The 18,115-nt window shown below is 49.0% G+C and overlaps 1 protein-coding gene across 1 annotated transcript in view; it reads left to right on the top strand.

Moving 5' to 3' along the window:
* The window catches only part of AATF (apoptosis antagonizing transcription factor), a 102,179-nt gene extending 87,367 nt beyond the window's left edge, over positions 1–14,812 (top strand). The window contains exon 12 of the mRNA XM_020890055.2: positions 14,525–14,812. Within this exon, the coding sequence (XP_020745714.2) occupies positions 14,525–14,588 (64 nt within the window). The 3' untranslated portion in view covers positions 14,589–14,812. The remainder of the gene's footprint in view (positions 1–14,524) is intronic.
* The last annotated feature ends 3,303 nt before the right edge of the window (positions 14,813–18,115 follow it).

Consider the following 18,115-nt stretch of genomic DNA (forward strand, 5'->3'; position numbering starts at 1 on the left):
TTATATGAATTCTGTATGTGATGATTATATGCCATACTTCCTATTTTTGTAGATTTCTCCCTTTCTGCTTACCTGTTGGTATTAATGACTTTTATTGGTCGTATATAAATTTTACTTCTTACGTGATCCAACACTTAAGCTCTTTGTGGTGTTTTTCATTGCTTTTATGCCTTGGCATGGGCTCCTCAGGTGGCTCATTGGTAAGGAACCTGCCTGCCAATGCAGGAGACGTGGGTTTGATCCCTGGGTCAGGAAGTCCCCTGGAGAAGGAAATAGCAACCCACTCCAGTACTCTTGCCTTTAAAATCCCATGGACCGAGGAGCCTGGTAGGCTACAGCCCATGGAGTCGCAAGGAGTCGGACACAACTGAGCCACTTCACTTCACTTCCAGTATTCTTGCCTGGGAAATCCCTTGGACAAGAGTAGCCCGCTGGGCTACAGCCCATAGGGTCGCAAAGAGTCCGATGCGACTAAAGCGACTAAGTTCACACATACTTGCTTAGGCCTTCCTCTAGGACCAGATGTTACCTATTTGTCTGATTTCTTTTCTTATTTTTCATCTGCTTGGAACTTTATTGTCATATATTGTCCAGTGGTCTCTACACTCCACTCCTGCTGCTGCTTTGTGAGCCCAGAATTTTTTTTTCCTACTTCTGGTATTTCACTTTCACTATGACACCAACAGCCTCTTAACCACAGTCTGGTCTAATTATTTCTGTGTGTCTTTGCCAGATTACACCTTCCTAAAATGTCACTTAGAACATACCATTCCTGGTGGCCTACCAAATAAAATCTGAACCTGCCACCAAGGCCTGCGGTGACTTTGCCCTGCCCCCTTTCTCTGCTAGTCGCCTGGTTCGGTGTGCACCCTCTTGTGCTGTCCTGCTGGCCCCCGAGGTCCCGAGACCCCCTCCCTCCTTGGAGTACCTCTTCACCCCACCTCACGTCCCCTGTCCCACCTCTGTCCTGTCCTGCTGCAGGGTCCATGGTCCTTGGTCCACACCCGCCTTTCCAGAGGGACTTTACGGATTCTCCACCACCCGCTGAGTGGGGGTTCTTTAGTCCTCAAACCCCTAGTTTATTTGTTTCTCTCTAATTGTACTTAATATACTTCACAAAAGCATTTATTAGGGTTTTTTTTCCTTGCTAAGAATGCTTAATTTATAAGTCAAAATTGTATGCATAAGTTTACTGTCATCCCATGTTTGGTATTATCAAGGTTTTATGCTCATACATTTGGATTAATATATTTTGATTCCAATTGAATGCTGCCTTACTTACTATAAGGGCTTCCCTGATAGCTCAGTTGGTAAAGAATCCACCTACAAAGTAGGAAACCCCGGTTCAATTCCTGGGTCGTGAAGATCCACTGGAGAAAGGATAGGCTACCCACTCCAGTATTCTTGGGCTTCCCTTGTGGCTCAGCTGGTAAAGAATCCGCCTACAATGCAGGAGACCTGGGTTTAACCCCTGGGTTGGGGAAATCCCTTGGAGAAGGGAAAGGCTACCCACTCCAGTATTCTGGCCTGGAGAATTCCGTGGACTATATAGTCCATGGGGTCACAAAGAATCAGACACCACTGAGCGACTTTCACTTTTCACTTAGTTACTGTATAGCATTTCTGTAGCCCAAGTTTTATTTGTAAAACAAGCCAGGTCTTTTTCCAGTTGATGTCAGCCTTCCTTAGGCTAGAGAGCTGACTCCAGATCCTTGACCACCTGTTCTGCCCCAGCTCACAGGCAGGATCACAATGTGACCTTGAAGAAATCTTCTCTTTGGACTTCTGTTGTTGTTCAGTCGTGTCCGACTCTTTGCGACCCCATGGACTGCAGCACACCCAGGCTTCCCTGTCCTTCACCATGTCCTGGAGCTTGCTCAGACTCATGTCCATTGAGTCAGTGATACCATCCAACCATCTCGTCCTGTCATCCCCTTCTTCTCCCACCTTCAATCTTTCCCAGCATCAGGGTCTTTTCCAATGAGTCAGCTCTTCACATCACATGGCCAAAGTGCTAACATTAGTCCTTCCAATGAATATTCAGGGTTGATTTCCTTCGGGATTGACTGGTTTGATCCCTTTGCTGTCCAAGGGACTCTCAGGAGTCTTCTCTAGCACCACAGTTCGAAAGCATCAATTCTTTGGTGCTCAGCCTTAGTTTCCTGCTTTGTAAAGTGAAAATAGTCCTTCTTGCTCATCAGATTCTTTTTTAAAAAATATCTATGTATTTTTCTATTTTATCGTTTACTTTTAGCTGTGCTGTGTCTTTGTTCCTACACTCGGACTTTCTCTAGTTGTGATGTGCAGGCCTCTTGTTGCGGCGGCTTCTCTTGTTGCAGACCTTGGGCTCTAAAGTGTGAGCTCTGTAGTTGTCCACATGGGCTTAGTTGCTCCACAGCGTGTGAAATCTTCCTGGACCAGTGATCGAACCCCTGTCCCCTGCACTGGCAAGCAGGTTCTTAACCACTAGACCACTAGGGAAGTCCTCATTAGAGAATGAAGTGTTCTTTGTAATTTTTTGTTTCTGAAAGGACTGTTTTGATGATACCTGTACAAATAGTTAAACAAAATTTATGTTTTCACACATGTACATACTATGTCATTGTCCCTTTGCCTGCAAGGCAGACATACCCATTTTTATGTACACCGGAGAAGAATTGGCTATAGGCCTCCTGTCTGAAATGCCTTGAAAGGCCTTCAGCTTATGAGTCTGTTGCTTGTAAGTAATTTGCTGGTAAGATTATTTTTGCAAACAGTCCTGTAAGATAGATGAACAAACTTTTTTGCCTCTTTTACTGAGATTGCTCCATATTATCTAACTCTTAACTCTAATATAAAGATCTTCATTGACCCCCATAAACCCGTCATAGGTAAGTTGAAAATACAGTTAAAACGCCTAACCTGCTGATATCACAGCTGACCCTTGCCCACCTTAGAGATGCCCAGGACACTTCAGTAGCCTACAGTCAGGCAGAGTCATCCAACGCAAAGGTCTGTTTCATAATAAAGTGACGTGTCGATCGTATCACTAATCGAATACTGTACTGCAGGTGGACGGCATAAGGGCTGTCTGGGCACAGAGTGCTGTGTGTCGCTTGTCCGCTGTCACCATCACAAGGGGGTCCCCCACTTTGCCAGCCCAGGAAGAGAGAGGTCACAGTTCAAAATTCGAAGTACAACGTCTACCAAACGCACGTTGCATTCACACTGTTGTCAAGTTGAAAGATCTTTGAGTTGAGCATCTTTTTCTTTTTAGTGACTGTGCGGGCTCCTCCTCACGGCGGCTCCTCTTGCCGCGGAGTGTGGGCTCCGGACAAACGGGCTGCGTGTGCAGCTGCGTGTGCAGCACGTAGGCTTGGCAGCTGCGGCTCCCGGGCCCCGGAGCACAGGCTCAGCAGTTGTGGCACATGGGTGGAGCTGCTCCAGAGCATGTGGGGTCTCCCCAGGCCAGGGGTCGAACCCCCGTGTCCCCTGCACTGGTAGGTGGCCTCTCCACCACGGAGCCTCCAGGGAAGCCCCGGTCAAGTGTTGGGGACCATCCTCACTTCTCTCTGTTCCCCCAGCACCCCGTGCCCGGCCAGTTCACCAGCAGCGCGGGCCCTAATCCCCTGCGGGCTTTGTCTCCACACAAGAACGTTGCGCCGCCCAAGGGCCGGCTCCATGCTTTGTTCTTTGCTCTTGGCCAAGCTGGAAAAGCCCAGAAATACAGAGTCTAGCCCTGGGACTTCATTCTTCACCTCGAAAATTTTGGAGGTTGTTTTACTTAGGCTGAGCCCTGGGAAAAGGTCACAAGTCTACAGCACAGCCGTGTGTCTATGAAGGTCTTCTCCTGCCCATCTTGGCTGTGATAACCATCCTGGGTGTGGTTTCTGGTGGCCCTTCTACAGATTACTAGTTACCATGGAAACACAGAGAGTGAACAGGGCCCTGGGTTGATCAATTCTCATTGTAGGTCAGGGTTTTTTTGGGGGGGACTACTCGCAAGATTTTGTTTGGTTTAAGAAGAAAACAGCTCTGGAATGGCTCCTGTATGTGCATTAACAGGGCATAATAGTCCCCGGTTTCCTTTTGTTATTTTTAGTGTTGGTTTTAAGTGTCAAGCCAAAAAAAGGATATTTAGATAAAGGGCATCGCCTGAGTGTACTTTCAGTTCCAGGTGCTGGGGAGCAGGCATCTGTAATGGGAAGCTATTACTAACTACCCTGGAAATGAGGTCTTGAATGAGCCATAACCACACCTTGTGTTTTATACATTGTCTCCCTCTGGGGAGCAGAACACTTTATAAACATTAACTCTTTTACCCTCTGGGCACCTCCACTTAAAAGGTAAATAAGACTGAAGGCTCTTTGCTCTCCAATACAGATGAGGAAACATCAGTCGGGAGAGGGAGATTACTGGCTGGAGGCAGGGGAGGCATTTGCAGCCCAGGGTGTTGGGCGTGTCGTCCCCCACCCCCGCAGGGGACCCCTACACCATGGTGGCCTCTGACACCCGGGAGCTGCCCTGCGAGGTTCCCCTTCCTGCCTCTCGGAGGCTGGTGGGGGTTGGGCCCTTTGTCCTGTGTGGAATGTGAAATGCAGCAGAGAGGACCAATTGTTCCTCACTGCTTTGTGCTCCTTTATAAGAAAGAAGAAATCAATACGCATTTTCTCCTGCGCGCACTTGGCAGCGCTCAGCCTCCCTGCCCGCCTCTCCATCCTGCAGGGGAGGAGGCACAGCCGGGCAGCACAGTGGACTCCCCAGCTTCCAGCGGCAGAAACGCTAACTACTCATTTTGCACAGAGCAGTCAGGCTTTTAAAAACCAGCCCTGTGACCAGCTGAGGTCATCAGACTGCTGACTTCAGTGACTGGCTGGTGAACCCAGGCGCTTGCATGGGGAGGCGGCCCCAGGGCAGACACCTAGAAGCTCTGGACCCCTGGGCACTCCCCCTAGGGAAGGTTTCCCTGGCAGGTGGCTGGGAGAAACCTTTTTTCCAAATTTCCCTTGATACACAGGAGAGAGGAGCAAGTTCTTTGAAGGAAGACATTAAAAACTAAACAAGATTGACAGATGGAGGGCATCAGTTTGCATTTTGTCATTTACTGTAAATTGTCCAAACAAGACCCTTCAAGTAACGATCTTGTAGAGCTGAGACAGGTATCTTGTAGATTTTATTTTTTAATCAGAAAATGTGGTGTTGATCCCTATAACTTTGTAGCTTCCTGCCATTAAACAGTTAAGTATGGGCCATGACTTAACAAAGGTAGTTTGTTTTTTAAAATTTTTTTGTAGTATAGTTGATTTGCAGTGTTTCAGTTACACAGCAAAGTGATTCAGATGTGTGTGTGTGTGTGTGTGTTTATGAAAAGACACATATATCTCTTTTTCATATTCATTTCCACCGTAGGTTATTGTAAGACACTGAATATAGTTCCCTGTGCTACACAGTAGGTCCTTGCTGTTTGCCTGCTTTGTATATACTGGTGTGTGTCTGTTAATCCCGAACTCCTAGCTTCTCCTTCCACCCCTTCCCCCTCTGGTAACGATAAGTTCGTTCTCTACGTTTGTGGGTCTCTTTCTGTTTTGTAAACAGGCCCCTCTGTATCGTATGTTCAGATTCCACATGTAGATACTGTGTGCCGGTTAACAAAGGTCGTTTAGGGGCAGAGCAGCCTCGTGGGGCCTGGTGAGGTCTGCAGTCAGGTCCCTGGGTGCAGTGTTCCCTTCACACCCAGGAGCTCGCTGGGGCTGAGAGTGTGGATGGTTTACCAGGGAAAGGGAGGGGGGCCGAGAACAGGACCCAGGGAAGGGCGGTGAGGGCAGAGCGGGAGCAGACACGGAGGGTTTCCCCCTGGGCAGGCGGGCGGCTCCTGCCCCCAGGACCCTGCGGGACCTTTGTGTCCTGCGGGCTGAGCTGAACCCGGGGCTCCGTATCCCGAGCTGCTTTTATGTTCAGATAAACAAAGTCGCTGCTTTTGTGTTCGGATCAGGACTAGGTTTTTTTGGTCAAGTCAGTCCTTCAGATTAGCACCGGCAGTAATGGAATGCCTTGCTGAAACTTCGGGTTGACCACAGACATCTTCGCTTATTCCTGTGTGTTTTGACCCCCTCGGAGTAGCTGTGAGAAGGATCTGAGAAAAGGATCACACACCGCCCCCCACCCAGGCCCTGGGTCCTCCGGCAGCGGTCTTGATAGGGATACAAATGTAACTCTGTGTCAGCCTCCCCTTCCTGCGGCTGGAGGAGGTGATTCACGTCCAAGCAGTGAAGCATCCCGTGGCTTTTAACAGGCGCTGTTAGAGGGGCTGCTGTTTGAACAGGGAGCTTCATCTTCCTGAAGCCAGCAGTCACAACGCCGTAAACACAACACCGGCCAACTCTATTGCCAGGGTCGCAGGGGCCTGACGTTAATATTAAACATCTCCAGCAAAGCAGAGAGCTCCCCAGCCCAGCCACAGATAAAAGTAAATAAAAATAAAGAGAAAACCCCACTAAAAGCAGTGAGATGATTTGTCGTCCTTCCTCTGTGAGGCCATTTGTCTTCTCTCGCATCAAATCTGTTATAAAACAGTCAAACTGTGAAAGTGGAAATCATCCCAGGAATATGGAATGTTAACGCACAGAAGAGGAGGCGACATCCCTTTTGTTGAGAGGTCCTTCCTCACCCTCCGGCCCCACCTCTTCTTTTTAGTAAGTCCTACCAAGGTAAATTATTTTTCTATAAAAGAATTTGAAAGACTTGAAACTAGTGGTAGGATGATGGAAGTTTGAAGTGTTTTGCTTCCTTGTTTAAGGGGAGTGAATTTGTAACTGACATGGGAACAAGGAGGGAACACGGGTGAGGAGAAAGCCCCGCAGACTCACCCCTCGCATCACCCATCCTTCCTCCTTCAGTTCCTTTGTCTGGGACCTGAACCTGCGTCTTTGAACATTTATAAATCTCGAGTCTGATCTTTAGGAGACAGGCCAGAGGTCACATGTCACCATCTGTAATTTAAAGCTATGGGGCTAAAAGCATTTGCAGAGGTTTGAAGGACCCGGTTCTGACCTGACCAAAGGAGCGAATTGGAACAGACCTTCCAGAATCTCCTTCAAGCACTGGGGAGGATGGTGAGGAGAGCAGAGGTGATGGGTAATTTATGGCCAGTGTGCCGGAGCCGCACTAGTTACCTGGTCCAGAGAAGTGCGTCGTGTGCTGCCACCTTCCGGCAGATCTGGGCAGCTGCGGTGAGCTGTCCTGGAGCTTATGGAGCGTTCAGCCTGGTTCTGAAGGGAGGTTTGCCCTGTGTCCAGTTGTAGGTAATTGGTGAGAGGTAAGGGCATTCTCTGAGTTACTGTTACTCTGCTCACTTGACCCTGTTAAGAAACAGCCCTCGGTAAGAAAAGGTTGCTTTTTCTCTCTTTTCACCTTTCTTGGCTTTTTCTGTGTATTGTTTTTTGGCCTGCAGTTGTGCTGGCATTTCAGGCGAGAAGCCACTCTGTTGCTGGGGATGCTGGGAGGAGAGGGAGGGCGTTAAGTGCTGACCTGTTGGCTTTACCCAGGGACTCTTGAGTTTTCTACTCTGGTGATGTTTTCACGTCACCCTGAGTGGTACTCCCTCCTTACAAGATGCACCTCTGTGCCTTCACTGGCATTGCCTTCCTCACTGTCCAGGCTTCCTGACAGACAAAATCTCGGCTGGGGGTTCTGCCCCACCCCCCGTCCCACCGCTATGTGTGCACAGCCCCCTCCACCCCCAGTCCCACCGCTGTGTGTGCACAGCCCCCCCCACCCCCAGTCCCACCGCTGTGTGTGCACAGCCCCCCCCACCCCCAGTCCCACCACTGTGTGTGCACACAGCCCCCCACCCCCAATCCCACCGCTGTGTGTGCATACAGCCCGCCCACCCCTGCTCCCACTGCTGTGTGTGCACACGGCCCCCGCACCCCCCTCCCACCGCTGTGTGTGCATACAGCCCCCGAGGCCCAGGGCAGCCACCTGCTGTCTGAATCCACACAGTTCCCCCTCTCAGGCCGTAGAACCAATTATCAGACATCTTTCTCTCACCTGTAAAGTCTCTGATACAGAGTAGAATGGATTTGGGTGAGAGGAAGCAGAAGGAATGAAAGATGGAGGAAGGTGCCATCTTGTCTGTAGTGTCTGGGGAACAGACCCTAGCAGCTGCGTTAGGAGGACCCCTTGGTTTGATGCCAAGTGATCATTGGCAAGACAGCTTTTTTCAGTTGGCATGTGGAATGCCCTGGGCCTGCCTGCAGACAGAACAGAGAGACTGGAAGCTCCGTGAGGGCAGGAAAGGACATGCTAAAGACAGAGGTGACAATAGAGCCTACCCTGCACGCCTGGGCCTCCTGGACCATCCAGACCCGTGAGGAGGGCTCAGAGTGTGCAGACACTGACTCGGGCTCCAGGAGGGCTCAGAGGGGTCCTGCCAGGCTGGAAGGAGAAGCCCAGCTTTGTCGTAGCGGGATGGAGTGTTTGTTTCCACCTGGAAAAGACCAGACTCAGTTAGGAGAAGACTGCAGTAGTTGAAATGCTGCCCCAGGGAATAGCTGTCCCTTCGGCTCTAGATGGCAGGACCATGGTTGGGAGTCCCACAGTGGCAGAGGGGGGCCCAGCCGGAGGAAGAGTATTCCCACATCTTCAAATGGAGTGGGTTGTCCCAACAGAGTGACTCCACATGATCACCTTCCCAACTTAGCTTCTGCCATGTCATTCCTGTTTTGATAATCCTGCAAAAACCTAACAGATAGGCATTCACATGTATGTTGTGAATCTGTTATACCTGTGTGTTACACTCTGAGGCCAAGGAACCATCCTCACTAACACAGGTTTATAAGCTTCCACAGCACTAACAAGTAAAATGTTTTTGAAACACAAAGATAAACAAAATCCTGCATCAGTAACATCACCAATAATTATTAAAAGCGCGTCTGCCATCAGCAACCATGGTGGTCAATGTGAGTTTCTGCTCCGGCCGTGTCTGTCCTGACACAACGATTTGGGTTCAGTCAACATTCTGCTGGACAGGAGCACTATTGCGATCAGAGCCTAGACTCACGTTCCCTTTGTGCACTTCATCATCCTTGGATTCGCAAGTGTGTGTCTAAGCAAGTGTGTGAAGCCCCGCAGAAGCACGCGGCACAGGCCCTTCGGTGTGCAGGGCCGAGGAGGGGGTTACCAGGGAGGGTGGGCCCTCATGGGATGCATCTTGTATATTTAGGGAGGAACCCCCCCCCCCCGCCGCCTCACTCCCAGTGAAGCAACTGATGAGCAGCCTCAAATTAATCAAAACAAATTCGGCATACAGTTTTAATCAGGAAGGCAGCGGTTGTCTCCACTGGCACCTTGGGAAGAATGGCTGGAGTCGCGGCATGTTGTACTTGCTCGGAGACCAGGAGGTACTTTTGGAGGTTGTGCTGGTTTCTTTAGGGTGCAGTGCCCTGGCTGCTTTCTCCTCTGCCTGCTTTTAAGGCCACAGGGCCAGGTGGGTGTAGCTTGGAGGTGTCCGGGCCGGAAGAGGAGAATCGGGTGTCTGGGGTGTGGCCAGTGCAAGCTCCTTTGGTCCCAGGTGCTGCGAGCTCCTGGCCTCACTGACCGCACCCCCGCCCAGACCTCTGTGGGCTCAGGTGCGCCTCTGTCCCGGCTGTGCCGCAGTCGGTGAGGAGTGCGTGCGGCTGGGCTGCACCTTGACACACGTCCACCCCCATTTCATTTAGGGCCCCTTTGAGCCTTGCCCGCCACTCAAGGGATAGCATCTCACAGCCAGCTTGACTGGGCACACTTGGGTCTCTTCACATCACATAATAAATAAGCTGAGTCCTAGTACACACACACACACACACATACATTCTGTCTTTATGGAAAATGGCTGCTAATCCGTGATCATTTTTTTCTAGAAACAGGTTTTATGATAATATAGTAAAAATATTAAATTAGAAAATGCCTCACTAAGGGTTATAAAACCTTACTACACTAGAGATAGGTAATTATCCCCTCTACAGCCTAAATGACAGTTTAAAAGAAATAAAAATGTTAGTGCTCATTACTTGCTTTTGTAGGTTGCAATAAAGGGTAAGTTAAATTTTAATTCAAGGAAGAGCCCCTGCTATCGACCTTCTACCTTAGGTCCAAGTCCTGTTAATTACTCTGTGGGTTATTCTCCTGCATGATACCCCCATTAATACATTTCCTACAGTGGACGTTCCCACTGGCCATTGAGGCCAAGAGTGTGGGGGGCAGGGTAACAAAGGGGGGAAGGCATTTCAGCTCAGTGATTCAAATCTGGACTCTTAATGTGGTAGGGAGCAGGAATTATGTATTAAGGAAAAAAAACCCCAACTTCATTATGCATAGCCTTAAGGGGACCTCAAGTATTAAACTACACGCTTACCCTGGAGAATCGGATGGAGACAAGGTTAACCTGAAGGATTGATAGTTGAGCTTCTCTGCGTGGCTAAATCCTGGTTAGGAGAGATGCTGGGGTTGGGTGGGGCAGGCTCTGCAGCAGACGGCGGGCTGGCCCTCTGGCCCAGCGTGGCTTTTCCTTCCCCAGTTGTGTCTGGCTTTGCTCCCTGGCTCTGGGGGGTACCCGCGTGTGCCGTTTCCTTCCGGGTGCTCTGCCCTCCCCCGAGCCCTGGCCCCGGGCTGAGCACTCGCCTGGGTTGGGGGCACCGCTCAGAACCACCCCACCCCCACCTCAGTCTTCCTCCTGTGCCACGCAGACATCTCCCCCTGGGAAAGGAGATGCAGGGAGTTGGCAGGAATCAATTTCCAGCTCTTTCCTGCAGCGGTCCTGGCCAAGTGGAGTTGCAGGTTCCCCTCCTCCCTTGCCTTTCACAGTTGTCCTCACTGGACACGAAGCCCCTCCTTGCCCCAGAGTCGGGGAACCTCACAAAAGGAGCAGTCAACATATCAGGGCAGGGATCGCGACCCACCGGGACCCGGGACCCGGGACCAGGTAACAGCCCTAACGGGCAGGTGGCTCCCAAGTCTTTATTCTCAGCAGGACTGCAGGAGAACCTAATTGAGTTGTCAGCTGATAGATCATTAAAAGTAATTTTTGGTGGGAGATCACTCTGAGATTAGGGGGAAATGGCGGTTAATTCAGCAGGAATTAGAAGAACGGAGTGTCATTGCTGTAACAAAACTCTCCCTTTCCCACATCTACTTGTTTTCATGGCAAGGTTTCTCTTCACTGATGGCTACAAAAGCTAAAAAGTAGGATAGAATCGCTGCTGAACCTCCTTTCATTCTAGCGATAAATAATATTCATCCCTGGAATGGGAATGGAGGGGGAAGCCTCATCCATATCATTAAGAGATAATTTCCAGTAACATTTTACACATATTAAAAATTTACCAAAATTATACCAAACTTTATTATATTGTTATCATATATATCAGTTGTATCCTAATAATAATTACAGTGATAACACAGTCCAGAAGTATAATTTTTCAAAATTAACTTAGAGCTTTATGGTCCCAAGAAATTAAAATATTTTTGTTTCAACTTTTTAAATTTCAAAAAGTGCATCAATTTGCATCCTTATTTTTGTGGCTAAAAAGTATCATAGAGTAATCAATAAAAGACTTTCAAGCATAAATCAATTATATTAAGACAAAAACCTATAGGGAAAAATCAAATGGAAATCCAAGTTTAAGAAGAAAAGGATGCTGTAAAATTCCAAGTTAACGAATTTGTTTACGTATTGTTTAAATGAGCGGTGATGGATATCAGATCAGTATGGCACATAGGTTCCATGGGGTGTATTACAAACAGGATGCAAGAGTTTTATTTTAAAAGGTAGTAAGCACAATTTTCTGATAATTATATCCTTTGTGCCTATTACATTTATCTAGAAAAATTTTGTATGTCAATTTAAAAATGTGCGCAGGGGCTGCGGGATTTTGGAGAGTTGTGTTAAGGGCGGTGCACAGAGGCTGAGGACCAGACCACAGACCCCACCTTCATGGCCATGTTTTTCCCACCTCCGCCCCAGGCAGGACCTCTGCAGGGAAGAAGGGCCGGGAGCTGAGCTGAGCCGCTGGAGTTTGGGGGTCTTCATCCTGATCATGCTCTTGGACCCCAGGAGGGTCAGCTTTGTCCGTCTCTAGAGCCTTTAGAGTCGGGGCTGAGGGTCGTGGACAATGGGTAGGAGATGGGAACAGAAAAGTCACTGAGAAGTCTGTCGCCACCTTCTTGGTGAAAGATGGTAGGCTCTGAAATGAAGGTGCCTGGAGCAGCAGGGGTGTCTGAGATACTTTGAGGGTGAAAACAGTCCCTGATTGGTGGTCGTGGGTGAAGGAGGACTTGGAATTGAAATTGCTTGGGGATTCTCAGGTGGGAATAATCCCTGACTTGTATTTTTTCTCTCTTTGCTGTAAAAAATATTTTAAGAATCCAGACCACTCTGCTGTCCAGGTTGCTTTGCCATGAACAGCTGCATATGTTTGTCGGCCTTGCCCACCTGAGTGTGAAATGATGTTCTATCAAAACACGGGTTTCAGCATCTCCCTCTCCGCTCCTGACACGTGAACCCTGCTGTGGGCAGTGACTGCCGCGTAGCCCCATCAGTTCACTGATGTCGCGGCGTGGAAAGGAAGCATTTGCTCAGTGGTAATGATGGGTCTGGCGCGGGCAAGGCTGGAAGGAGTGATCCTGAAGGGCTCCGTGGCGATGTGCCTCCACAGCCTTAAAGCCACACCATCCTCTTTGTCATGGCGACCCTCCCCTTAACACCGTTTAATTTCTTTGCGGAAATAGCCAGAGAGACTTGCACTTATTGGCAGGTAGACAGGCCATCGCGTGAGCAAGTCATGCGTGGGCAGGGTAGGGCTGTCTTCTGTGTGATGGAGCCAGTGATTTAGAAGCCACTGCCTCCGGAAGGAGGCTGCCTGCCTGTCATTTGCATGCGGTCCGAGCACATGTGCGGGGCTGAGCAGGCAGATGTGTATCGCTCAGGAACAAAAGAGACCCTGCGGCTCCGGGCGAACCGCAGCCTTTGACATTGGCCCAGGGATACCATGGTCAGCTGAGGGTACCGGCAGGTTCTTGCCGTAACATTCCTATAATAACATGGGAGACCCACTGTTTTCTGGCCACACTTTCCCTGCCTGCCTCATGGTCCCCAGCATGACACGGTTAGTTTACATTCATTGCTTCAGTGGTTCTTTTTTTAAGACTTCCCTGTTTTAAAAGTTTCAATATGCTATTTCTGTTGCCGAGGTTTCTAATTAGAGGACCTCTGTTGGGCTTCCCAGGTGGCTGTGATGGTAAAGAATCTGCCTGCAATGCAGGCGACTTGGGTTCAGTCCAGGTCAGGAAGATCTCCTGGAGAAGGGGACGGCTACCCACTCCAGTATTCTTGCCTGGAGAATTCCATGGACAGAGGAGCTTGGTGGGCTGCAGTTCTCGGGGTCGCAAAGAGTCGGGCATAACTGAGTGACTAACACTTTGCTGTTGGTACCCAAAACTGTAGCAGGGTGAATTCAAACAGACTCGTAAGATTTTGTGTTGAAATGTGGCTGGACCAGTAATAGCTGTCTGAAGCATGGGGAGTTTTTTGCTCTTTGTTTTGAAAATCAGATTTGCTCATGATGACTCTCAGGTAATGAGAGCACTTCTACCAGCCAGCCTGTCAAGGATGGCAGGTTTTGGCTTTTGACAACGTAAACAGAGTGGGCATAGCTTTCTCCCAAGGTCATTTACTCACTGGTCTGTGACCTCTGCCCCGTGCCAGCCCTCCTTCCCTGAGGGTACAGGTTTGGTCCCCTCCTCCCTGTGGTGTGACCCACCTGGAGGCTCGTGGCTCCTCACGTCTCTGCAGGGAGACCCGGCCCTCCACCCAGGGAAGAGTTCTGGGGCCCAGGGCTCTTGACCACCCTGCCGGGCGGCGGCAAAAACACAAGTGACAGGTCATTTATTCATTTTCAAGGACCCAAGACCCTGGCATGTTAGGGTTATTTGTTTTTTTTTTAACATCAAACCCAAATTTAGAAATAAATTAACCAATCAATTTACTTATTGGATGGAGGATAGTGGAAGGGCGGGGTTCGGGGAAGGGCCCCTGTGCCTGAGCAGCTGCATGTGTGCTGGTAATTGGAATCTTGTTGCTGGGTCATTTTCATTGTTTTTCAAGTACTGCCAAGTCCAGGAAAATATATGAAAACTAAATTATATCCCCTACATCCCATGTCTGATTGAATCCTCCTCGTGTGGCAGTCTCATACATCCTATTAAAATATTCAATCTTGTTTTCTTACTTGAAGAGCCTGTCTGTAAAGGGCAAACTTATAGAAAACTGGTTCCCTGGAGACAGGGTATCCAGCCACGCCGGACTATTTACATATTCTGCTGTTTGGCCGCTTCCAGGTTCTTCCCCTCCTCTGTGTTTGTGAAGAAGAGCTGTGGGATGCATTTTTAATTACGCAGCTGTGTTTTCAATTGAAGACTCAGACTGGGGTGTTGCCCAGCTTCTGGGTTCTTTTCTAACCTTGAAAAGTTAAACCAATGCATTAACCAGTTTGTTTCATTTGTCTTGCAGGACAGAGCTATATCGATCCCTTTTTGGCCAACTCAACCCCCGTGATGACGGCCATGGGGCCTGATGGCACCCGTCTTTCCAGCTCGAGGCCTGAGACGGGGCCACTGCACACCCTGTCCTGGTGGAGGAAGCCGTGGGCTGTAATCCTGGGAATGTGCGCAGTCCAGAACACGGCCTGAGGCGGCCCAGGAAGCCTGTCCCCACCGTGCTTCCGGGAACAAAGGACGCGCCCCCCACTCCCCACCCCACGGCCTTGAACCACCACAAATAAAGAGTATTTTTACTGTTGCCGCAGCCACATGTGATTCCTTCAGCAGCACCAAGTGAGTGATGTCAGCTCCCGCAGGGCGGCAGGCTCTTTGTTTCCCCAGCCCAGTGGCCTTCTCTCACAATATAAAACTTCACAGAAGGGGGACTTCCCCAGGGGTCCAGTGGTTAAGACTCCGCCTTCCGATGCAGGGGTCGTGGGTTCGATCCCTGGTGAGGGAACTTCAGTCCCACATGCCTCAGGGTACAGTCAAACATTCTGAAAAATAAATGAACCCAGGATTTAAAAAAAAATCACAGAAGGAGTAACCGCGGGGCAGACGCCGCTCTCAGGTGGGTGATATTCAGCGGTCGACTGAGGCTCTGAGGGGCAGGCACACCCGCCCCGAAGCCTGTCAGCCGTTTGTCTCTCGTTCTCAACAGCAATCTGACTTCTTTCTTGTTTCCTCTTTTCACCCATGAAGGTTCTTCCTGAGTCCTTTTCCGTTCTCACCATTCCTAAATCACTTTATTAAGATCAGCTGTGGTGTAAATCCAGCAGGAGGAAATGATTCACTTGTTTTTCATCCAAAGGTCAAAAGCTGAAAATTAAATCCCCATAAGGGGGATTTATTGGCCTGATGTGGTCAGTATGCAATGAGATGATCTTGCATAAGTAATGTGTATGTGCCCAGCAAGGCTGACCATCTCCCGGGTCCTGTGCCTGCATCTTTAGAGCTGTGGAATTAAAGGAAAGTTGACTCCAGGCATCTGAGGGCAGTTGTGGTTAATAACTAGTCATTGTTTTTACAGAGTCAGGTTTTGGTATTGTTCTAAAATGTCAAAACCAAGTGACAGATTTTTGTGGCAAGGAATCCCACATTATCCTTGACTAGGTGTCCAGGGACCCAGGACACAGCGCCTCAAGGCTGGGCTCCAAATGCAGTGAGTTCAGAATGCAGTCTGCACTAGTATTAGTATTAACGTGAGCATCTGCTGGGCTTGGGGTGGGGCAGAGGCGGGGAGGAGGACGGTTTCTCTGTCTCTTAGTAATTAGACCTTGGTACATCCTGATCTGTTTTCCTCCTCTTGGTAAGTTACCTCTTGGACTTGACTGTCAGAAAAATGTTTAATTGTCGGTGTGTCTCCAGTTACTTAAAAGATCAATCAACAAAAATAGAAGATTTCCATCACTTTCATTGTCTTCAAAATGATCACTCTTAAAAATAGAGATCATCCACCCCGTCCCTCTAACTTGAGGATCCCGGATAACGCGTGTTAGAACAGCAGGTGAGTAATCTCCACTGGCCACCCAGAGCAGACCCACGTTTCCTAAAGAGAGAACCTTTGTCGTAGTCACTGTCCAATGAAGAAAAAGGTTTAAACAGGTACTTCAAAATACTTGGAGTCCATCATGTTTAATTAGAATGAATTAAAAGCCAAAGAGATGAGAAAGAGTAGACAGAATTTTCAGTTAAGGGAGGCTTGCATTTTAAAATTCAGAAGACCACCCTCCTTCTAGCCAAGAATAAATTGGATACTATTTTAATTGACACGGATACTGCAATTCAGTAACTGTTACCAGAAAGATTAGTTGATTGATTTGCATTTTAATAAAACTAATACTTTACATTTTGGTGGCTAATGCTGATTTTGAAATGAGTCGAGAACCATTATCAAAGAGTTCCAATCCGGGGCCCTTTTTCAGTGTTGACTGAAGCATTTCTCCCTTTTGTGTGAAGTTTGCTTATTTCCTTTTCATCCGTTTTAACTCCTCCTTGCACGGCCCTCCTAAGCCACAGCCGCTGAAGACATCATCAGAGCCGCAAGGAAGCCCCAGCGCCCACCCGGCCCGGGGTTGCACATGGGGCCATAAGCAGGCCGTGGCTTTTCCCCTTCAGGTTGGAGAAGATAAGGCTGCTCTCTTGTCCTGGTTTATTTCACCTCAAAATTACAGAAACGTGGAAGGAACAAATGAAGATAAGATCTGTCTATAATCCCATACTTTGGTCACCTGATGCAAAGAGCCAACTCTTTGGAAAAGACCCTGATGCTGGGAAAGATTGAAGGCAAAATGAGAAGGGGGCGACAGAGGATGAGATGGTTGGATGGCATCACCGACTCAATGGACATGAGTTTGAGCAAACTTCGGGAGATACTGAAGGACAGGGAAGCCTGGCGTGCTACAGTCCAAGGGGTCGCAAGACATGACTTAGTGACTGAACAACAACAGAAATTATCCCTCCACTCAAAAAGATCCCCTTCTCATTGTTAACCTGTGTTCCTTCATCACCCTCATCTGTATGTAGATGTGGTACCCAGTCCCTCCTCTCGGGATGGGGGGGGGTGCATTCCAGGGAGCAGTGCAGGTGGAAGACTAGTCTGTCCTTCTGGACTGTTTGAAATGTTACCCTTTGAAAAACAGCAAAAACAAAGTGCCGGTGCCTGCGTCCCCCTCCACCCGTAGGCTGCGTTCTGCGTTGTTATTACAACGTGGTAGTACAAGAGAAGGTTGTTCCCACGTTTCTAAAGATCTCACTGAAGTATTTTAATTGCTAACCAATAATTCCATCAGTCTTTGCCTACTAAACCAAATCCCCGTCTTGTTGAACACTTAAACTGTTACAATTGTTTGCTATTATGAATACTGTTTCAGGAGACTATTCCTGCATAAAGCTTCTTTGTTGTCTTTTGAAATTACTGTTTTTCTTGGCATGGATCTTGGGGAGTAAAATGAACCAAGTGAATGAGTCCAAATACTTTAAAGGCTCTGACAGAGGCTTGTTCTAGGGCCCACCCGCTTCTCACCTGCTGTAGGCTGGGCTGTCTGCAGTGAAGGGTGTTGAGATGCAGAGAGGAGGTTGGCCCTGGACTCTGATCCTGGGGTTTATTTCTTGCTCCCCAGGGAGCCCTTGAAATCAGCGTCCTCCTCGGGGAGGATTAAAGAGCTGCGGCCTGTCATGAGCTCTGAGATGCTCCAGTGAAAGATGGTGGATAAATAGGAAGTGACACTAGCCTCTCCCTCCCCGGCCCCGTGTCTGTTTTCTGGCCGCAGGATCACACACACGCCGCTCCCCCCTCTCCCCACTGGCTTCCTGCTCTTGCTACTTTCAGCGCTTTCATCCCGGGGGTCTCTGGTGTGTTTTCCTTGCCTTGTGTGCATTTGTGTTCCTCCCCACACTGCCTTAAGGGTGTAGCCAGACTCTCCATGGTCACCGGCCAAGAACGCTTGTTGAGCATCGTTCGGGAACCCCGAGAGCGCACAAAACACCCGAGAACGTCAGTTCCGACAAGTTAAGCAACAAATTCTGCGTCTCCAGTTTAGGAAAGTCGCTTCCTTTCAGT

Source organism: Odocoileus virginianus, chromosome 17, assembly GCF_023699985.2.
Source record: "Odocoileus virginianus isolate 20LAN1187 ecotype Illinois chromosome 17, Ovbor_1.2, whole genome shotgun sequence".
Lineage (NCBI taxonomy): Eukaryota > Metazoa > Chordata > Mammalia > Artiodactyla > Cervidae > Odocoileus > Odocoileus virginianus.